The sequence below is a fragment of the Lepidochelys kempii genome, chromosome 17 (genome assembly GCF_965140285.1).
Source record: "Lepidochelys kempii isolate rLepKem1 chromosome 17, rLepKem1.hap1, whole genome shotgun sequence".
In the NCBI taxonomy this organism is placed as follows: domain Eukaryota; kingdom Metazoa; phylum Chordata; order Testudines; family Cheloniidae; genus Lepidochelys; species Lepidochelys kempii.
In genome coordinates this window covers 14346391-14370377 of record NC_136396.1, presented here as the reverse complement: position 1 = coordinate 14370377, position 23987 = coordinate 14346391, and the positions used below count along the sequence as shown (strand labels likewise).

General features: G+C 42.1%; 1 protein-coding gene across 10 annotated transcripts in view; it reads left to right on the top strand.

Moving 5' to 3' along the window:
• The window catches only part of AUTS2 (activator of transcription and developmental regulator AUTS2), a 993348-nt gene that overhangs the window by 681331 nt on the left and 288030 nt on the right, over positions 1–23987 (top strand). For 9 of the 10 annotated variants that reach the window (XM_073315300.2, XM_073315293.2, XM_073315297.2 and 6 more), the window contains one exon: positions 18044–18073. The exons of the other annotated variant lie outside the window; for it this stretch is intronic. In XM_073315300.2, the coding sequence (XP_073171401.1) occupies positions 18044–18073 (30 nt within the window). The remainder of the gene's footprint in view (positions 1–18043; positions 18074–23987) is intronic. 10 annotated transcript variants of the gene reach the window in all.

Genomic DNA, 23987 nt, shown 5'->3' with positions numbered 1-23987 from the left:
ACCCTCACTGGTAAAAACTTGCATCTTATTTCTAGTCTGATTTTGTCTAGCTTCAGCTTCCAGTCATTGGACCTTCAACTTCCAACCTTCGTCTGCTAGATTGAAGAGCCCTTTTTAACTGGATTTCTGTTCCCCATGTAGGTACTTACAGATTTGATCAAGTCACCCCAGAACTTCTCTTAATTAAGCTAAATACGCCACCACTTTTCACACATTCCCCAGCACCACTTTTCAAAATTGGTTAGAAAATGAGGATCTGATAAGTAACGTAACAATTCAGGGGGAAAAAAGATTTTAAGGGTATATTCCAATAGAAGGGACTTAACCTTTTGTGAATGAAACTTGCCTGAAATCTGGGAGGCTTTCTAGGGCCAGATATTCAAGAGGTCAGAGCTTAGTATCTAAGTTGGGATCAGATTTTCAAAAATGCCCAGCATCTATTATGACAGTTATGGCCAGCACACAGCAAGCTAAGACTTTTTGAAAATCTGGCTATTTACTCTGAACGAACAAAGCTCTGAAAAATCTAGTCTTCATTGTGGATGCTGAGCTCTTTTGTAAATTCTGATTCAACAGCCATTTGTTGTATCAGAACATCTAGATTTTGACCCAAGCTCTTTCGTTCATATCATAACCTCTCAGCAATTGCACAGAAACGAGTCTCTGTTGGTCAGAGTCAGGGGATGGAGCCTATATGGCATCATTCCAACTATGGAGAAGCCCCGTCTGAAACTCTAGGGCTGTGTAGTTGTAGAGGACGTGCCTGGAGAAAGCAGTGAGTGTTCACTTCGCAGCATCATCTTCCTCAAGCCTTTGGCTAATGCTGGCTCATTAATATTCTCTTATGCACATTCTCCCTTGATGCAAAGTCATTTTCAGGATACCTGCAGACAGAGAGCCAGTGCAAGCATAGCTCCTTAGAGATTTGTTCTCCAATACAGAGGGGTGAGCACAGAGACAAGGGACTTCTGCATGAATGCCTCAGCCCTCTGTAGATATCCCCAGGTATGCATATATTCCACATTGAACTTGGAACACCTGCCTGTTTGCAGGGATGCTCCCTGTGCTGGCTCAGTGTGTGTATGGGAAAACTATGGCCCCCTTCCCTTGACAATATGATTTAATGGAAAGTCCTTTATTTATACTCAAGATGTCTCCTGGCCATTCTGTGGGGTTTCCCTGTGGAAGAGATTGTTTTTAACAGTGTGAAGCCTCTGTCCTGACACAACTGAAAATAGAACATACAGTCAGCCCTATCTACACTGCAGTCAATACTGTACTGGCTATAGCCGTATTTAAGCACAGTGGTTGCTAGCGAGGCTCTCGCCTTTTCCCTGACTTGTGTGGACAGGGATAATTTTATCTGAGCACTATGGTAAAAGCCTGCTATTAAAACAGTACTAACCCTTGTCTGTGCCAGGAAAATAAGGAGTTGTAATTTACCACCAATGCTAACAGTGTAGGCTGTAATAATGATATAATACAAGGTTGAGGTATTTTACCGCCTTGTTGTGGTGGTAAGGTTATCTGACACAGCAGTAAAAAAAACACCACTTCTTTTACTACAGCTTCTGGAGCTGCTCCAGAATTGAGAAGTCCTGTTTCTCATAGTGTATATGCACTAAAAGACAGCAGTCCCTGAACCAGAAGTTCTTGTCTACAGCTTCCACCCTTTCTGCTACCACTGGAGCTGCACCTGTTGAGTTCCAGTTTTCCTTATATAGACATAGCCATGGACTAAAATACCTAGACCAGAGGTGGAATCTGCAAACCACCAGTGATCTGCAGAAATAAATATTTTGAGAGCCAAGTAAAAGGGAGATTTTTGGTAGAGGAGAGGAGGTGGGTCTATGACAAGACCCCTCTCCTACAAATGGGTCAGCAGAATGACAAAGTTGGTTAAACACAGTTGCAGCCAGCACAGAGTTCCGTGAGCAGTATGAACAGTACCCAGTATGGCCTTCTGACTGCATCAATTTTACCATGTGGTTAGCAAGAGAAACAGTAGACAGTGGATGTTGCAATAGGTGGTGTCTTTCCCTGAATATTAATTTACTTTCCTTTTCTCCTACCACTCCAGGAATAGCTCAAGGTTCCTGACTCCAGATTTATAAATCTCTTTTCTACTCCTATGATTTTAATCGGGGATGTACAATTATTCTTACCTCCGAATAGAGAAACTCAGTCCCTTTTTAAAATTCAATTATTGTAATAGCAGCATTGGGAACAAAAATAATGCATTTGTTTTCTAATAAGAGATTACGGATTCCAAATTACTGCATACAGTATGTCAAAACTGTAAGTTTGAGAGAGGCAGGCCAGAGTGTGCCTTTGTCTTTGCAATTTGTATTTGCTTGCTGTAGATTTACAATAATCATCCCCCTCCCCCAGATATACCACAGACAATTTAATGTATAAATCATACAAAAAAGATAAAGACAACCATAAATAATAATATATCACAACGATGCCAGTAATTAATTATAAAATAGAGAGAAGAAAAGAGAGAGAATCAACAACCAAGAAGCAGAGCAAACAGGCTGAGTTATTTTCTAGTATTATGATAATCAGGAGCATTTATGGCCTTTTGAAAGCTGCCTATAACACACACAAATCATTTTGTCTCAGGTTATGTTTATAGCTTCCATCTATAACTTAGTTAAGAGTTTTTTGGTATCCATTAGGATCCCATTATTAAGAGGTTTATAGCTCAGCTGTTAAGGTCTCAGCACTAAGGATCAATTGATGTGTTGTTTTGGGGTTGATGATGATTATTAATTATTATTATTATTATTATTACTATTATTTACTTACTACACAGTTCCGTTTAAATGGCTTCACCCATTTTAAAGTTCTGGGATTAGAAAAGCTAGCTTTTTGTTTTTGTGGATTTTTTATGCTATTTTTCCCTTGAAATCATTATGTCTTAGAAGTCAAATAACTCTCCCTGGATGTGAAGCTCAGCACCCATTTTGTTCTCAGAGTTGCAACAGCCTGTTATGGAAGACACCCACTGTGCTCTCTCATTAAGATTTTACTTTGTTTGTTTCTATTTGTTGTTGTTTTCTGGAGTCTATAATAGAAGTAAATTTAGACTGAAATATATTTTTCTTTAGATGCTTCCATTGAGCTGGTCGAAGATGAGATGAAATTATTGGTTGAATAATGCATTGTTCATCAAGGACAAGATCCAAATCTATGGTGTCCTTCCTCTTCTTTCTCTCTTGTTTTATTATGTAGATGTATTACATAGCACCAAAAAGCCCCAACTGAGGTCAAGACTCCATTGTGCCAGTCATAGTACAAACATATAGTGAGACAACCCCTCTCCCGAAGAGAGAGAGTCGGAAATTGAAAAGTGGAAAAGGGGGAAGCAGTAGCACAGAGAATTGGAATGACTTGCCTGAAGTCATACCATAGGTCTGTCGCAGAGTCAGGTCTCTTGACTACTACTCCAGTGCCTTCCCTAAAAAGCCACACTGCTTCTCAACACCAATTGCAGTGTTTCGATGACTCCAGTGGGCGTTAGATCAGGATCCCAATGTATTATTGGACCAATCGCATATGGCTAGCTTTGGAAGTAGTTAATAATTGAATTATGGGGTGGGGGTGGGGGGGAATGTCAAGTCATGTATTAGGTAAGTAAAGGCATTTTTCACTGACTACATAATTCAACTAATAGCACATGACCAGCTCTGTTACTCAGAATGCACCTTAGCATTTTAGAAAATAAATACTTAAAATTAGCTGAATGATTAGCTTCAGCAAATTCTATCAGAGAGTCAGACAAGAAGTTACCAAGTAGAGCGTTAACCTGGAGTGGCTACAATCTTTAGTTGTCTTTTTAACAAATCATCATGGCCTCATTATTCCCTAGTTATTCCCTATCAAGTCTAGGCATCACAGTGTTCACTGTGTGCCCATTTTATGTCATTATCAAAGGCAAAACGGCAACCGTTTCGTGGTGGAGTCTCTAGACAAATGGTTAATGGTGATTGGCTAGAATTCCCCGGATAAACCCTTAAATAGTTAAGAACCCATATAACTCATTGAAACCCATATAGTCTGATGATTTGTAATGAGTTTTTTCTTATTTTCACCACTTGAAAGTATTGGAACAGCTCAGCAGTCATCCCAGATATATAAACCGTTATTGGAATGTGCATAATTTATAATCTTTGCTTTTATATCTTTTTATTCATTTTAATTTCCTCTGCCTTTTATTTCAGTCCTTACATGCACACAGTTTTCTAGTTGTTCACCTTCCAAGGAGCTAAGATCAAGACACTTGAAGTCAGCCAAGTATCTGTTTAGGAAAATAGAATAACAACATGCTTTAAAGCCTACTGATAGAAACTTATGCAGAGAGAGACCATGCCTCTTACTAGCTAATCTAACAGCTAGTCTCTATTTATGGAAAAAGTGGATTAGGCACCATTTAAAAAATATACCACTTTATCGTATTATTTCCTATGCTTAGAATATCATAATGAATACAATCAAAAATGTATAATGTCATTCTCTGAATAAGAACTATGTAAAAATTGCATCTTATCCCCAAGAGCTGCTCTCTTTGTACGTCTAGTCCTAGCTGCTGACTTTAAGGATAAAATTATTACTTTTAATGCCGCTTATTCCTGTGGCCGGTGCAGCTAAGAGAGAAAAAGTGAGCTAGGGCTGTGTGTCATTAGCAGAATTATTTTCTAAAGGTGGGATTTTCCCAAACCCTACTGAATTGGAATGAGAATTGTGTGCCTGATGTCTTTTGGCTCCTTTGGAAGTCCCAGCCTGAATTTCAATTGTGGGGCCAAATTTGGCCCACAATCTCACCTAAAAAAAAAACACAGTGAAGAAATTGGGATTGTGGAGATGACCCTGGTGGCAGAAGGTGTCCGGAACCCTTTTTTACGGAGGTGTTGATCACAACTCCATAGTGAATGCTGAGTTCTGTTATGCACAGGGATTCAACCTCTTTGTTATGCATGAAAAATACAACATATCCTCTCCAAACTTAGAGCATTCATTCTTCGAGTACAGAAAGAATTTTCTGAGAATAGGGCAAGTAAATACATTAATTATTTTGAGTTCAGTTCAATTCAAAAACTCGTCTACACCTTCAGTCCTCTGGCACAGTAGAACTCCGTACAATAAGGGTAAAGCTCATCTACACAAGAGATGCTTTCCTGGGGATCGGCCCAAGACTGGCGTGAACTCCCCGAGGAACTAATGACCATCACAAACCTCACGCTCTAAGTGCAAGGCACTTTTGTTTGCCTTCTCTAACTTGAACACAGAAACACTGGTGTATGTATATTATTAATTTTTTTTCCAAAACAAGACTCCACTGCACATGCTTCTGTCCCTGTTGAGAGGATGAGAGAACAAACATGTGACAGATGTTAGTCACCTTCCTTAATGTGCACTACTGGAAGACTTCTGGATGCTATGGTCATGAGCATCGTGCAAGAACTTATAGAAAATAGATGAGAACACTCTTAATCAATAAGGTGACAATCAGTTAAGGACCAAGTTCACTAGTTCACATTGCCTGCTTTGTGATATTCTGGCAGTACAAAACACCACCCTTCATGAAAAATCAGTTGAATCTTATCTGAGATCACAAACACTAAAATACCTTAATGAGTGAGACAGTTATTGAATGCCATCACTACAAGGCAGAGTTAGGGTTATTAGAGTTTCTTAACTGTATTTCCATATCTTAGCGTATTTGGATTTCTTTTAAGTGAAACCTTAATTCTAAATCTCCTGGGTTTGTAATATTTGGTTTTAGGGTAATTTCACCATTCCAACAATGCTTTTTTACCCTTAGGTTACTAATATGTAGTCTCAACCTTAACTCTTTCTTGTCTTTTTGTTTATCTGTTTCTTTCTCTTGCAATTATTACGAGTGGTGGTGATGATGATGATGAAGAAAGAAAGAATTCATCTTGACTCTCAGGTCCCAGGCTAAGTGTGCAGGGCCAGCAGTTAGCTGTTATTCAGTGAGAGTTCCATGCGAGTTTCTGAGGTGACAATGTGGCCATCTGACAATTAGGAAACAGTGTATCTGAAAAGGCCACAGACAGGTGCTGAAGCCAGACCTGCAACAGAGATGCCTTCAAGGGTTTGGTTGCTGCTTCTTAGCTGCCGCATGGCTTTCATTTGTAGTTTCTTTTATCGAGCACAGTTTTTAAATGAGGATGGTTGCTTCACTTTGAGGATGTACAAATGACTTGCCCTCACCTGTCAAGCATGATCCTTGTATTTTACCGGGCCCATTATGAACGCAATCTTTCTGTCGAAAATTTGCATACCTTCTTTCTTGAAAAGTAATGACAGCAATTTCTTTCCCTGCGCTCACTTTCCGAGTGTCTCATTTAACAGCACCTGTGAAACCGACAGGCACAGAGATGAGAAGTGAAAGAGAGCAGTTGATTAAATCATCATCAAGTCGGGCCTCAGAAAGTCAATTCTGCTTCCCGTCTGCAATGATATCCTTTTATCTTAAAGTAATGAGCTATGGCACTTTTGCATCGGGTAATGCGATAAGTTCTATTAGCATGTTCCATTTGCTTCACAAGCAAGGGCAAGTCATTTCAGCAAGCTCATATCACTGCAATCAAAGCAATTGGCTTCACAGGCAGAGAAGAAAGAGGAAGGGCTCACGGTGATTTTTATGGATCACAACACAGTGGAAAAAATAGACTCTTGTATTATTTTAACCCATAACATGCTTTGCTTTTTGTCCATCAGCACAGCTTGCTTTCATTAGCCGGTACAGCATATGGAAGAATCAGATGCTAGACAGAACCATTGGTCTAAGTTTGGGATGGATGAAAAAGGGACCTTTCTGGATAGAGCACTATTAAGCACTGATTGCAGCTGACACTGATTAGTTCAATTCTTTGTGGTTAACCTATTTTTAGAGTATTGATGCATCTTATTGTTGTTACTTGTTTGTTAAACATTGAAAGAGTGCTCATTGCTGTAGAGGGATGCAAAATAAAGACAGTCCCTGCTCCAAAGTGCTTTCTGGCTAAAAGACCGTCCTAAAGAAGCAAAGATGCACTGGGAGCCCCAGAAAATGGAATAATAGGGAGTAATTTTTATTTCAGACTTGGTGAACTGGGACAAGGAAGTTATTGCATCAGCTTCAGAAGAGAATGGCTTGTGGGTTCAGTTTACAGAATGGCTGGGGTTGGAATTTTCAAAATGGATTGTGGGAGCAAGGTGCCAGCTCCTATGGGGTGACCAGTGGGATTTGGGGGCCTGACTCATGCAGGCTCCTTAGGAAATGCCACCCTCAATTCTTTGTGCCATCATTACTCGTTGGGTATGGCTTCTCTAAGGGCCAATTAATCTTTCACTGGTGTCAGTGGGAGTCTTTCCATTTACTTCAGAGGGAGTTGGATCAGGTCCTAAACATCTTTGACGGAAATGCAACAAAGGGTAGCCATGGTGGGAGACAGTTAAGGGGAAAAGTAAACAGCACTCTTTCTGCAGTAACCTACTCCCTCTTTCTCCCAATCCCCTGAAACAAAAAGGATAGAAAAAAAATACGGTGTCTCAGAGGGTGTATCAGGGGCATGATACCTCTGGGGTGGGGTAGCTTTTATACATCACCCCTTACTCAGTGCTGTGCCTAAAGGAACCATCTAGCTATAGATCATTCCTGTTCTCTTACGGTGAAATTCACCCCCGTGCGGATGGCCAGAAGAAAGCCTGTGGGCCACTTAAGTTCCGCTTTAACCTTCAAAGTAGAGCAAAGTGATCCTGGAATCAAAACAGAGCTTAAGTGGATCTCCATGGGAACATGTACCTCATGCTTGCCCTCTGCACCAGGTGAATTCCATCCCGTGTCTAACTAAACCACTGTATTCGGTACTTTTAAAGTTATGGCTACTGAGCACCATTTGCAAAGGATACACACATGTACCTGGAAGGCTTGTGCCTTCCAGCTTGTAAAAGATCTGATGAAGGAAAGATGGACCAAAGCTAGTACAATTCAAGACAAAGAGTGGAACAGTCGTACAGAAGAAAGGGACATCATCAATAGGTGGACAAATTACTGCTCTGATCTATATAAGCACCAGACAAATAGAGATCCTGGTGTCCTAGACAGCCTAGACTCAACAGAGGAGGATGACTTTCCAATACTAAATGAAGAAGTGGAGACAGCTGTGAAATCACTCAAGAACAGAAAGGCTACAGGTATTGACAACATCCCAGTTGAACTGATGAAATTTGGAAGAGAAATAGTAATAGATGGTTCTTCACAAACCTGCAACAAGATCTGGCAGACCAGTGAGTTGGCCCTCCATGTGGACACAGTCACTAATCATCACTTTGCCAAAGAAAAGCAACCTGCAATTTTGTCAAAATTACCAGACCATAAGCTTAATTAGCCATCCCAGCAAAGTGATGTTGAAAGTCATATTGAACAGAGTGAAGCCACAAGCAGAGAATGTCATCGCTGAAGAACAGGCTGGCTTTCGTGTGGGAAGAAGTACCAGAGAGCAGATTTTCAACCTTCGTGTTCTATGTGAGAAGTACTTACAATACCAGCAGGACATCTACCACATCTTTGTTGACTTCAAGAAGGAGTTTAACAGAGTATAGAACAAAGCTCTCTGGGCAACCATGACAAAGTACAATGTTGGTCGTAACCTTATTCTTGCCATTAAACAACTGTATGCCAAGGCCAACATAGCAGTTTTCATCAATGACACAACAGGAGCGTGGTTTCACACCACCACTGGAGTCCGGCAAGGCTGCTCTCTTTTGCCCACACTGTCAACATCTACTTGGAGGGCATAATGACTGATGCCCTAGAAGATTACATATGCACAGTCAGCACTGGGGGATGAACAATCTCAAATCTTCAGTTCACTGATGACATTGTCAGCTGGCAGGCAGTGAAATGAACTTGCCAACCTTGTGAAACGATTGGATGAAACCGCTGCAAAATACAGCATGGAAATCAGTGCAGAGAAAACAAAGCTGATGACAAACAAATGTGATGGGATCAGCTCACATATCACTGTCAGTGGACAAGAGCTGGAGACAGTGAAACAGTTCAAGTATTTGGGGGCAATCATCACTGATGAAGGATCCAAGGCAGAAATTCTGGCAAGAACTGTGCAAACGGCAGCAGCAGTGGCAAAGTTAAAGCCAATTTGGAGGAATAAGAACATCTCCCTGGAATCCAAATTCAAACTGCTGCATGCACTGGTCATCTCCATGTTTCTGTATGCGTGGAGACATGGACCCTTACGGCAGAACTTGAATGGAAAATACAGGTAGTAGAGAGGAGGTACTTCCGTAAAATCTTGGGCATCTCCTTCTTCAGCTATGTCACTAGTGAAGAGGTCTGCAACATCATCACCCAATGCGGTGGGTCATAGGAAGACCTCCTGACGACGGTGAAGAAGCGCAAGCTGAAGTGGTATGGCTGTATAACAAGATCATCCTCCAAGGGACAGTACAGGGGAAGAGAAGAAGAGGTAGACAGAAGAAGAGATGGACTGACAACATAAAAGAGGAGTGGTAGATACGCTGGAGGGGAGGGATAGGATACAGAAGGACCTAGACAAATTGGAGGATTGGGCCAAAAGAAATCTGATGAGGTTCAATAAGGATAAGTGCAGGGTCCTGCACTTAGGACGGAAGAACCCAATGCACAGCTACAGACTAGGGACCGAATGGCTAGGCAGCAGTTCTGCGGAAAAGGACCTAGGGGTGACAGTGGATGAGAAGCTGGATATGAGTCAGCAGTGTGCCCTTGTTGCCAAGAAGGCCAATGGCCTTTTGGGATGTATAAGTAGGGGCATAGCGAGCAGATCGAGGGACATGATCGTCCCCCTCTATTCGACATTGGTGAGGCCTCATCTGTAGTACTGTGTCCAGTTTTGGGCCCCACACTACAAGAAGGATGTGGAGAAATTGGAGGGAGTCCAGCGAAGGGCAACAAAAATGATTAGGGGTCTGGAACACATGAGTTATGAGGAGAGGCTGAGGGAACTGGGATTGTTTAGCCTGCAGAAGAGAAGAATGAGGGGGGATTTGATAGCTGCTTTCAACTACCTGAAAGGGGGTTCCAAAGAGGATGGCTCTAGACTGTTCTCAATGGTAGCAGATGACAGAACGAGGAGTAATGGTCTCAAGTTGCAGTGGGGGAGGTTTAGGTTGGATATTAGGAAAAACTTTTTCACTAGGAGGGTGGTGAAACACTGGAATGCGTTACCTAGGGAGGTGGTAGAATCTCCTTCCTTAGAGGTTTTTAAGGTCAGGCTTGACAAAGCCCTGGCTGGGATGATTTAACTGGGAATTGGTCCTTCTTCGAGCAGGGGGTTGGACTAGATGACCTTCTGGGGTCCCTTCCAACCCTGATATTCTATGCTTCTATGATTCTAAGAGTGGACAGGAATGGACTTCACAGAGACTCAAGCACTGACACACAATCGTCAGGGGTGGAGACAATTGGTTGATTCTCATCAGTGATGGTGCCCCAATAACCAATGCGATTATGAAGTGATGATGATGATGACATGCATGTGTACACACACACATGCATGCGCCAGATTGACCTACTTTATTTATGTTTTCTTTCTTGTGGATAGTAATAAACTGTATTTGGATTTTTTGGCTTTGATATTCAAACTGTAATTGTCTTAATTATACTGCTGATCAGACTTATTTGTTGTGTACAACTGTTGAGGAGCCTCAAAGAGCAATTAATTGTGTCATTTTTCAACTAGGGATGGGTGGGAGGACTTCAAACAACTTACGGTTGAAAATGGTCCTAGGTTTTCAACATTTTTTTCCTAAGAGGCCAAAATAATTTTGAGTTCCAAAAATAGTACCTTTCATCAGCGCAGAGAACGTTTTGATAAAATAGAACCCAGAAAAGAGGCCAACATTGGGAATTCTTTGTTCAAACTTTGGTGGTTTGGATAAAACAGAACCTATAGCTGAATAACCCATGACGTTAGTTTTGCAAAAACAAACCCTAAACCTCCTCAGCCCACCTGTACCTTAAAGACCGACTTTACAAGAAATCGATGTTAATTGCTTTGGAGAATGTAACATGAACTAATTTGCAGTTCACTACATCTAAGATTCTACGGCCAGGAGCACCATGCTGAATGCTCCTGGCAGGTAAAGCCAGAGACAGGAAAGAAAGTCAAAGGTCACCCTTGGCTTCTTCATGAGTCTCATTGTCTCCATTGAATCAATTAGAAAATTGCCTGTGTAGTCCGTCTCTGTCTCCTTTCATCTCGAAGATGTTTTTTTCTTGGAAGCAGAGGTCTAAACGTGTAGCTAAAATATAATCCCTCTGCCCTTTTCCGAGGTTCACGGTTTGTCATTGGTGGATAGATGGACAAGAATATTGCTTATGTCAGTGTGAGCCAGAGGTGAAAGTAACATAAAAATGGGGGCCCGGCTCAGGGCCCCTGGAAGTGGTGGGGCCTCAGACAGAAGGGGCAGGGCTGGGGGTCAGCCTCGCCGCCAGCCCTTCCGCACTGCCTGGCCCACACTGCCTGGAGCTCCAGCGGCAATTTAAAGAGCCTGGGGCTCTGGCTGCTGCCATGGTAGTGGGGGCAGCGGTCGGGAGCCCTGGGCCCTTTTAAATCACCGTGCCCCAGGGCAGCTGCTCCTTTTCCCCCTCTCTGCGGCCCTGGGGGGGGCAAAAGGGGCGGCGGTGTTAAAGCACTGCAGTGGCTATGTACGGGCCCATGCCAGTGGCCACTTCTTACCAGTACACCATACCGGCCTACTTTCACCTCTGGTGTGAACATGGTTGCAGCTTGGGTTTTTCCTCATTTTCTTCAGATTTCTTTTCAGCAGACAGTTGAGTAGCATATCTTTGCTCAGCGCAGTTACCTCAGTGGTGCTGACTTGTTTGGTGGCAATGATAAATGGATTCAAGATACGAAATAGCTGTTCCAGCAAAGTCCATGGAGGGAAATGTAGAACAATGTCCTCGTCGGTGTCATTGTACATGATATATTCAATGACTGCCACTTTCTGCACAAGAGTGTATTCAATCAGTGAGGTACATAGAATTCCATAGTGGGGCTTCAGCCTGAATGAGCTGGTGAGAAGGCTCAGACCTTCACTCAGCTTGATTTGCACCAGCTCTCTCAAGCTATTAAAATGGGCCCAAATTATAGTTATAACATGATAGGATGACTGATTTCTGAAAAGTGGAATTGGGACAGCTTTCACTGTGCAGGAACTGGAAAAGGTTTTAACCTTTACTCTCCACAACTAGTGCTGTGCTGCCTTCTTTGGACTAACTCTCAGCTGTCTAGCCTTCCTCTTCAAAACGCAGCAACGATGATTAAACCCCAACGTTGAGACAGAGAACTCTTCTATTTTTCAGGTACATACTCTCACTTGTTGGAGCAGATGAATTAACTGGGTCTGGAATTATATTTATGCAGCAAAAAGGACAGATGGAGAGCAGCGTATCTTATGATCATGACCTGTCCTGATAACTTTTTCCCCTGGAACACAAAGGGGAACAATACGTTTTTCTGGTCAGTTTAGAACTCTTGCAAACTGGATGTTGCTTCCTCACTTCAGAGGGCTTCTAGAAACACAGATTTGCAGGGGTGGCTGCATGCATATAAACGCAGGTTCATGGGTATCAGGATGCAATTCATAGTGTAGTGCTATTCAAGCATGATGGTCTCAGTGCGTAGTTGCAAAAGTACTGCAAAATGAGTCTTAAATCCTAGTCCCTTGACATGGGGACTGTGAAGCCACATAATAAAGGTGCCCATTTTGAAAAAGCTGATACTGGTCTGATGATATTACTACTGTATTTTTGAGGAGTGCTGATAATGTGCTCTGTATATAGAGAAATCAGGAGTGATCTTGCATTTTCAATATGTATCACAAGTAAATACAACATGTTGATAGAAATAAAGCTCCGTTTGGTCACCTGTGAGTGGAGTTGAATGTTGAGGGAGTGAGACTGGCATATCAAAAAGACCAGAAGAACAGCCATTCTAGGACAGGCCAATGGTCCATCTAGCTCAGTATCCTGTCTCTGACACTTGTCTTAGGGCTAGTTTGGAGACCTGTAGTTCCTCTGTGAACATTGTAACCGGGTTCCTCCTACCCAGCACGAGACTGTGAAAACGTTAGTCATGTCCAACGCTGCTTTCTTTGAGGGGCCCAAAGAGCTAAATTATTCAGAAGACTCACCATATTGTGTGTTGTGTTTGTTTGAAAACCTGGCTGTAAGTGTCATCACAGGGGCTGATAGGTGCTGAGCACTTCTGAAAATCTGGTTCCTATTTAGGTCCCTGAGCATTGGGTTGGGTTTGGTTTGATTTGGGCTTTTTTTTGTTTTTGTTTTTTTAATAATGCGGCCCAGTGGTTGTTGCTGAACACTTAAAAATGTGGCCATGAGCTCTTTAGAAAATATGGTCATAAGTGCCAGCAGCCATAACTTGTGTTCAGCGCGTGCACAGGAAGCAACGCGCTCATAAGAATCAGGGAAAAGAGCTGTGTATTGTTCAATTGTAATATTTGTCTGCAGGCTCATTGGCCTGCTTTTCTGAGGTGCTGAGCACCCGCGACACCCAGTGAGGCCCAATGAGAGCGATGGTTGCTCAACCCCTCTGAAAAGCAGGCCATGATAGCTCTGAATGACTGTATCTGCTGGACCCAAATCTTGAGATTATCTGAATGCAGCACATGCGTCGGGCTCAGGTTATTGAGAGACGCAATATGCATAGGACTGGAATCTGTACATTATCCCCACATAGTATGTGCACAGAGTGTAATTCGCCCCTGTGCAAATGGCTTTGCTTAAGTCCCAGAATAGGGACTTGCATGGTGCACAAGTTGTGTGCTAGCTCTTTGCACGGGGGCATAGTTCATCGACAGTAAATGCATGTATGAAGCTCTTTGTTGGAAGTTTACTGACTATAGTAAATTGGTTCAAAAGTCTGATGTCTATGCAACACAATATTTTAGTTTTATATATATATAAAACACCACTTGCAAAAGCACCGGTTGAAAGAACAAAGCCCTTTTTGAATTAGAGGTTCGTGGAGATGAAACATCGAGTTACTATACTCCATTAACTGCCCACTCCTATATCAACAACAAAAATCCAAATTGGTATTTGATATATTTAATATTGGGCTGAGAATCTTGTTTGCTCTCCCTCGCACCTGTGAAAGCCCTTTGATTTCACCCAGTAGAATTTGTCTCATCAGGTAAGATTTCCTTCTGGAGCAACTCTTGACAGTTGCGTTGTAGGTGTCAGAAGATAAGGCTATGCAAGGGAGGTATTGACAGGTCATTAGTCGTGGCTGTGTAACACAGTGAGTTCGCATGAACTTGATTATTAATGCAGCAATATCTTCGTAGGTTACTGAATCAGGACTCAAGCTGCTAAAGACTGTATAGTATGGTGAGCTGAGATCAAGATTACACAATTCTATTTTTGTGCAATTCTCTTGTACCTTCTGTCTGACCATCGCAAGTACTTAACGCACATCAGTGCATTTTAGTTTTGTTGTACCCTTGTGAAGTAGGCAGATTTTTTCATTTGTAAAATGAGAGTAAAAATATGGAGGCATTGAACAATTTAGCCCTAAGTTTTCAAAAGTGGCCTCTAATTTTAGGAGGTGATTAACTATAGACATTCAAGATTTGCTTTTCAGAGGTTCTGAGCACCTGCAGCTCCAGCTGAAGTAAATGGGAACTGCGGGTACTTCAGAATCTCTGGAAGAAGGCACCAGAAATGGAAACATGCAAATCCTTTGACCACCTTTGAAAATTTGGGCCGAAGTGACTTACTCAACAGCACACAGTGAGCGTGTTCAGATCCAGGAAGAGAATACAGTTCCCCAACTTCCAATTCTCAGCCTTAGCAACAAACCTATTCTTCTTCCTCTTAATGTCTTGATCAATGTTTCTATTCAAATAAATGGCTCTGTTCTTTTTCATGAAAGGTGGGGGATCCTGTATCTTTTATCCTCGAGGAGAAGCCCATTTAGCATTACAATACAGCACACTCTGGGCCAGAAACACGTATGTGTGAAATGAAAATTTAAACTCAACACAGAATGTAAATCCTCTTCTATCTCCCGCTCTTTTTTCCCTCCCTTTCTTTCATCAAACTTGCCAATAACATTCTGCTATTGAAACAGCCCTACAGGACTGTGGGTCTCTTTCCCTCGCTCCTTCTCAACAAAACCTCTTTATGAGTAAAATAGACGCCTTGTGCATGCAGGACTCCTGGCATTTTACAAACTGTATGAGGAGCCAGGCTAGGCAAACGTTAGGAGCTGTTTGCTGAGTGCATTTATTGCCTTTGCATAATTTATGAGCTGTAGGGGTTTGACCATCATTCGTCTCTGCCAGAGGCTGGCACTCAGGGCTCTTGAGGATGGAGCTGTAAATTGGCTGGTGCGCTCCTGCTGAGCTCACGGCAAAGTCCTCGGGTTAGTATGGGAATTTAATACCAGGAATGGAGCGGTTTTCTCAGAGCGCCATGTGGGCCCCAGCACAGCAGAGGCTTTTTTGGCAGACGGCGTGACTGGCCGAATCGCGAAGCTGTCAGTCGCCGGGCATGTTGTGAAGGGAGCCTGAGCATTTTTAATCAGCTTGGCACCCATGTTGCTTCCATAATGGACAGCAGTAGGTCTCAGTCCTTCGCCATATGTTTAACTCTGGAGACAAGGTGCTTCTGGATATAGCAGTAATTATTTGATGCAGAACTAAGCGGACCTTGAAATTAGAACTGGACTGTCGGAAGGCAGGAAGCTTAACACTTCGATGGAAATAAGCGTTCCCACGGATGTTGCTCCCCGAGCTTTCTCTGCAGCATCTCTGAAATGTAGGCAAACATTGTGCTGGGAAATTCAGAGGTCATTGATTACTTTGCCAACTTGAAGTTGTAAGAGATTGTGATGGGGGGGAAACAACAACCTTCCTCTCCCTGGAAAAAAACAAATTAAAAAAAACAAAACCAATCTCTCTCCAAACCTGTGAACCAGGGAGAAATCCCTTAAACTCCAACAGGAGGGGAGGCATTTAAAACGATTTGTTGCTGTTGTCAATTCACAACATCCATTTTTGTGCTTTCTCCTTTTGGTTTATGACACTGAAAAAAACAGTGGAGGAGGCGGCAGTGGGTCAATGGTTAGGTTCTATCCTCAGCTCTGGCTATTTGAGTGATCTCGCCTAAGTCATTTTCCCCTCCCTGCTCCCTTCTCTGTGCCTCAGTGTCTCCACTGTAAAATGGGGATAATGATACTTACTTTGTAATGAAAAATACTGTATGTTTTGGCATATATGCAAATCTAGGGCATATCTGGCTAACTTTGCACAAGGGATAATTATATGGAACTCAGTGGAACTTCTTATGCACATAAGTGATTGCAGGATCAAAGTCTCAGGATGGGCGCAAGTTGAAAGGGGGGAAAAAACATGTTTGCTGTCTCCTAGTATATGTCCCTCTCTCTAGTATAAAAATATCAAATGTTACTTTTGTTAATACTCCCCTCTCTCACACACACACTCACATGCACAGCAGGCATGCACACCAAACAAACAAACCAACACACCTCCTACCTTGCTCTTTGTTTCAGGTTAAGTTCTGATATAAAACTCTGTCTCATCTACCTGATCTATCTGATCTTTTTTTTTTTAATATTATTCCAGTCACCAAAGTATCCAGGTGCAAACTAGAGTTAGATAAATCATTTTTAATGAATAATTTGTTCAGTGAATTTCACCTCTGTTCCTATTTGGGAATTATCTGCAGGCAGATGGCAGTTTTCTCTAATTTATCCATTATTTGAAATTATTTGCCCGATAATATCTATGAATAATTCTGAGTCAACGTTTGGTCATGAGTAGAGTGGTGCAGAGAAGGTAAACCAGGTGCTCCCATTTACTCTCTTCCAGAAAAGAATTAGGAGAACTCTAAGAGAGTGAAAAGACAAAAACTTTTACAGTTACGTTAGTTAGGAAAAATGTGTAAGGAACGTAACTCCTCATGATTCAGGGCACGAAGGCCCAGATCCTTAAAGATTATTTTGGTGACTTAATTGTGCATTGTGGCAGTCTTACTCTTTCTTTGAAGCATCTGCTACTAGCCACTCTAAGAGACAGGATAGTAGAGCAGTAGTCTGAGTTGATAAGGCAATTCCTATGTCCCTATTTTCACTGACTCTAAGAACATCAATAGTTCAGGTAAGATTTGAACTTCTGGTTTCTTATGAATACTGATTCCCCACTTGAGGTTCACCTATTTCTAGCTGTGGTATTATTTGTGATATTTAAAAATTGAACAACTGGAAGAGATGTTTTGCGAGATACACCAGTGTGGTAATCAGTAATGTACAGTACACGTGTTTACGTGTCATCATCAGTCCCGGTATAGGAGTCCAGAACATCTCACCGAATAGAGCCTTGATATAACATGTTGTCAGTTCCATTTCACTTTGTCTTGAGTCATCTGAATTTTTCAGTGAATCATCTGTGAGCAATGGCACCAAAGCAAGCCATCTACAGTAATAATGGCATTAAAATGGTAGACTTGTCCTGTGTTGTCTAAACTGTTTCCATGTCCTGCCATTGACAAAACCTTTGCAGCTGATCTGTTGGGAGGCAGAATGATACCTGCTTTTCATCAGATAAAGGAAGCAGCTCATATTTTTTCCTGCCCTGTGATTTAATTTTGGCTTCTAACTGTCCCTGTTGCAACACCAGCTTCCTTGAATGTAAATTATCCTGACTGGGGGAATAGGGCATATATTGCAAATGACTTTTGTTGAATCATAGTACTATTGTAATGGAAACAAAAATACAAGTGTGGTGTCTTTAACTGCAAATTCTGTTTGCAAGGCGGTGGGGGGAAAATCCTTGTTATATAATAATTGTTTCTTTCCAAAGGAATTGGAATTGCAGCCTCATGGACTATGTGTGTTTCACTCATATCTTTTATCTCTGTTTTGTTTTGGAAAGGTTTCTCTTATCCATGTTTATTTTTCTTCTTTTTCCATTTCAGTGTGACAGTGACAGTGATCAAGAAGAGAAGGTAAGCTGGGGAGCACTTGCACCCTGTACTGTTCAATGTCATCATAGGCACAGAGAACATCTTGTTGGATTCACTTCTATTTTGCAGTTGCTTATATACATTTTATTTTAGGACCTGATCCAATGCCCACTCTAGTCAATGGAAAGACTCTCATTGACTTCAATGGGTTTTAGATCAGACACTTTGGAAAAACTTTTCTAGACCATGAATTAGAGGCTCCACCTCCCATTCTGTAACATATTGGTAACGTAATTTACGTGTGTAGCTTATGAATGCTGCGTTGACCACTGGCCCTTTGTATAGCTGCACTTACCTTTTGGAAACACGAACATGTCATGAACGCAAGGGGACATATTTGCAAAGATCCACATGTGAACTTTTAAATAGGTTGTTTATCCACACTGTTGTCTGGTTTGCATGTGCACATGCAAGGTTCTGCCAGCTCTCCGGGTTCATACATTTATTTTTGAGAGTGCCTCCATAGAAACAACATTTGGAAGCTGGGCCCTTAGGCAGATCAATAGATTTTCTTTGTAAAGGGCTAATGATTCCACCCTAAGAATCTTGGGATGAGGTGTGTGTGGGAGGAAGTTGTGCTGTTAAAAACGTTAGGGAAGCACTGATTGATAAAGCTATTGTTGTTCATGATGCTAGTAACTGTAATAGTTGCATCAATGTATTTTCATATGTCTGATTTTTTTCCTTTGATGTGAACAAACCTCTGTATAACGTTCTTGCCTGTCAAAACAAATGATCACAATGGGGAAAAAGGGTTTTAAAATGTCATCTCTAGGTTGAATTCTGCTAGTCTTGTGTGTGTGACGGCCCTTAAGGGGTGACCCCAAACCTTTTTCTTTGTCAGTTTAACTGCTTTCTACTCTTCTTTTCTTTGCTGGGTACATTTGGGGAAGAATGTGGGGATGTGTGCTCCATGTGACTCCCTCACATTATTAAGAGGACAGTGACTAGGTTCTGTGAACTGACTCCAAGTAGACCAAGAAGAAGGAAGATGATGTGCTTTACAGTGACACCATTGTGTATCTCCACTGACACATCAGAAAAGAATCTAAGCATGTTGTGAAATGCACAAGGAGACGACAGACTTCAAGGGCTCAAATTCAGTAAAGTTAATCAGTGATGTCTTTGTATAGGAGGAAGAAAAGGAAAACTCTCTCCCTGTGCCTTCAGCTGCCAACTCTTTGGCTCTCAGCTTTTGATATCTTCCCAAACAGGGAATTTGGTTCTTCTGTGGTTTTCATAATCATTTGTTAACTATGTTAAGATATACTATTTACTTTGGTTTGTGGCATTTAACTCCATTAGTGATTTCCCCTCCATAGGAAAACTAATCACTGGAGTATATCAGAGAATGACAACAGAGATGTGTGGTTTTATTGGGTTTTTCTTACACAGAATATTAACCTGCATCTTTAGATATGAACTTCTAATGCATTACTATTAAATTCCCCCATATATAATGATTATTCATTTTCAGAATAGTCCTTATGTGGGGGAAGATGATAAAATGAGCACAGTACCTATGTTTATGGCATCTAGCACCATAAATGTATTTCCTTTCACTCCTATAGTTGCAGAGCTAACCTCTGCCAATTTTCCTGGTGCTTTTCTCTTACAGCAGTTTTGTGTATAAAGGCAAACTGGGCAGCTTTTAGGGACATGGGTATTGCCCATTAAGGGATATTTCTTCATTACAATACTGGAAAGAGGCCCAAAATGGCACCTCTCACTGAATGTCCCAGGACTGGTGCGGAGAAAGTTTGAAATCCAAATCTGGATCTGAACTTGACAATTGATGTCTTGTCAAAGGGATGAGATTAAGCTCCGATCCAAATGTCCCTGGTGATTGAGGGCACTTCAGATCCCAGAACCAAAGCCAGCTCTGAATTTTGCAGCTGAGACCCAATTCTGAAAGAGACCTGCTAAACCTGGTGTATTTTTCGAGCCTACACTGGCAGCCTAGGCAGAGATCTGAGGGCCTTGTTCTGCTGTTAATTTGAATTCGGCATACGTAGCCTGTTATAAAATGCAAGACATCATCATTTGAGCAGGTCAAGCATATTCAGATGAAGACAAATGGTGCTTATTTGATTTCCTTAAAATCAGGAAATGAAAAAAGTGCTCTCTGGAGAAATCATGTTCTGTCTGACTTAGATGATAGACCAAGGCATGTACCCCAGATAAGAACAGGCACTTGTCTTGCGGTTTTTATCTCTGAAGGACGGTGAGGACTGTCAGCTCGCTGACATGTGCATTATCCATGTCATTTTAAACAAAGTGACCTGTAGAAAAGTGCACTCAGCCGTGACATGATAATGGGCTGCTGGATGACAGGTAAAATACACACTATAAAGGAGGCTGTGCATTATTCCTTTGTTTAACTGACAAGTAGAAACGTCCTTCCTTCAGACAGGCAGGATCTTTTAGATCTCTTTCAATAGGACCCCTGAAGATTTTGAATCCTTGTTTAAAATAAAATAAAGATTTTTTTTTTAATAGACCAAAAATTTCTATGAGCAAAACGTGCAGGGACAACAGAGGGTACTTCACAAGGGCCTCCCCCTCCAATGTGCTGACCATCTCCTGGGTGGAGCTAGCATCTTCAGTTCTCATGGAAGACAACTCTTGTGGAGTTGAGGAGACTTAGCATCTTGTAGCATTAGAGCTTTGAACCAAACCTCTTGCACCCATTGGAAGAGCATGGATGTCAGCTTTGAGACACGGAGTTGCTGTGGTTGTGCAATAATTGTCAAATCGGCCCTGGGTCGCCCTACTTTAACGCGTTCTGGTGAGTCTACAACTGTTCTACTCGTGACACAAGTTAACATTTCTGTGAGAAGGCATGTGAGTCGAGGTAGGAAATTGCCTCTCAGTGGGAGCTGCAGTCTTCCATTACAAAAGCTCGTGCTCTGCAGCATGTTTCTTTACATGGATCCAGCATTGGCCAAGAAGAAACGTTAGGGGGAGAGGATTTTGGTTCACTTTGGGGTTCTTGGGGCAGATCCATGCTGGTCTCTGTTGCTTACAGGAAATGTGTGCCCTCTGGCGAGTAGAGACGATGTGATGGCGCGTGTGTGTGTGTTGGGAGCAATGACTTACAGCGTGCTAGTGTAAAGAGGTTCTGTGAGCCTGGGTTAGAGTAAAAAATAGCAGGTCAATATAGTGCTTACTGTACAATGGAGTGAAGGAAGTTTAAAGGCTGGGAAACTCAAACATGCCCACAAATACCACAGTGAAGAAAAGGAACCCAGGGAAGAATAGGGGGAATGGGAGGCAGATACCCATCAGGCTGGGGAGAAAAAGGACTGGTGGTAGAGTGGAAGTGCTGTACCTTAGGCTATCAGTATCCTCTTTCCCCATTTGAAGATGTATCTAGCTCTGTAAATCGCTGATGAAGTTTGATCTCTATTAGGAGATGGCTGTGCCTCCAGTTCTCCTGTCCCAGCTTTTAACTGGAAGCTGCCAGAAACCAGAGTCACTTTCTTTCTCTGTATCTGCCCTAGTCTGAGACATGTAATCCAGAAGTTTCTCTGGAAGAAGAAACCAGGATATTTAATAGGGAAAAGACACATCCCCTGCTTAGTGCTGCTGTAGCGAAGGCTTGTGTCTGTCTCTCACTTTTAAACCACAAGTTTCTGGACTGTGTAGATATATGCTCCTTGTGATACATAAGGTCTCAGATCACAGCACTCTGAGTGTGCTTTCTGTTCTCCTGTTATAAATCTTTGAGAGCGGGTCGTGTGCATGTGCATGCATTTGTTTGGTGGAGTCACACCAGAATCTGAATCACTAATGCTTAAAGAGATGGCAGTTGATATCGCTTAATGTCCGGGGATCTTTCTTGACTTTATGTCTTGATGTTTCTTGACTTTAGCAAAGCTTTTGACACGGTCTCCCATAGTATTCTTGTCAGCAAGTTAAGGAAGTATGGGCTGGATGAATGCACTATAAGGTGGGTAGAAAGCTGGCTAAATTGTCGGGCTCAACGGGTAGTGATCAATGGCTCCATGTCTAGTTGGCAGCCGGTATCAAGTGGAGTGCCCCAAGGGTCGGTCCTGGGGCCGGTTTTATTCAATATCTTCATAAATGATCTGGAGGATGGTGTGGATTGCACTCTCAGCAAATTTGCGGATGATACTAAACTGGGAGGAGTGGTAGATACGCTGGAGGGGAGGGATAGGATACAGAAGGACCTAGACCAATTGGAAGATTGGGCCAAAAGGAATCTGATGAGGTTCAATAAGGATAAGTGCAGGGTCCTGCACTTAGGACGGAAGAACCCAATGCACAGCTACAGACTAGGGACCGAATGGCTAGGCAGCAGTTCTGCAGAAAAGGACCTAGGGGTGACAGTGGACGAGAAGCTGGATATGAGTCAGCAGTGTGCCCTTGTTGCCAAGAAGGCCAATGGCATTTTGGGATGTATAAGTAGGGGCATAGCGAGCAGATCGAGGGACGTGATCGTTCCCCTCTATTCGACATTGGTGAGGCCTCATCTGGAGTACTGTGTGCAGTTTTGGGCCCCACACTTCAAGAAGGATGTGGATAAATTGGAGAGAGTCCAGCGAAGGGCAACAAAAATGATTAGGGGTCTGGAACACATGAGTTATGAGGAGAGGCTGAGGGAGCTGGGATTGTTTAGCCTGCAGAAGAGAAGAATGAGGGGGGATTTGATAGCTGCTTTCAACTACCTGAAAGGGGGTTCCAAAGAGGATGGCTCTAGACTGTTCTCAATGGTAGCAGATGACAGAACGAGGAGTAATGGTCTCAAGTTGCAGTGGGGGAGGTTTAGATTGGATATTAGGAAAAACTTTTTCACTAAGAGGGTGGTGAAACACTGGAATGCGTTACCTAGGGAGGTGGTAGAATCTCCTTCCTTAGAGGTTTTTAAGGTCAGGCTTGACAAAGCCCTGGCTGGGATGATTTAACTGGGAATTGGTCCTGCTTCGAGCAGGGGGTTGGACTAGATGACCTTCTGGGGTCCCTTCCAACCCTGATATTCTATGATTCTATGATTCTATGATCTCTTCAGCAAATACCACTGAGGATTCTTATTGAACCAAAAAAGCATGGATCTCATGAGACTTCTGGATTTTCCCCATTAAAAGGCCTGTCAGTCTCTTAGTCTGTGCAGATCTGCAAAGCTGGTGATCTAAAATGAGGGCAAGCTGTTGCACAATGACATATTTAAGATCAACTGTGTTTTCCTCTGATATCAAGATTTAAAATTATACACGTGGTCATTAATAGAGGAAACGCTGTCAGTGCAAATTCATTTATTTTCTGTAAATAAAGGGAGCATTCTGGTTGATGAAAAGACATGTTAATGGCTTAGAGTCACTAAATTAAGGACCCAACTAGTGTTTTTTCTACCTTCCCTATCACACTTCCTCACAACTACTGTATTTAATTGGGCTGCTTTAGAAACTAAGGGCCATATTTGAGGTCTTTTTAACTTTTTTGACTCAGACCTGACTTGGGAAATCGTCTCATTGGCCATGGGGGGGTTTCATTGCAGAGTATAACATGTTACTTAAGCTAGACTTTGGAAGGAAAAGGTCTGCATCTCCAGGATTTTTATCTAAGGTGTATATGGAAAATGTGAAATGCCCAATAAATAAAAATCATCATAACTAACAATTTAATTCTGTATATAGCCCAGTGATAACCAACTAGTTGTTTTATGTTGCTGTTCCTGAATCATGCTAACCTGAATTCTGTGTGGGGCAGGTATTTCAGAATCTAGCTGATTGCCCATGATGGTTATGATCCAAGGTTCAGTGAAAACCATGTTTCCATTGATTTAAATGGGATTTAGAATGGATCTTGTGTAGGGCGGGTGGGTGGGAAAGGGGTTAACCTGTCTAAAGAAAAATATCAGCTAAATGTGTGTAAT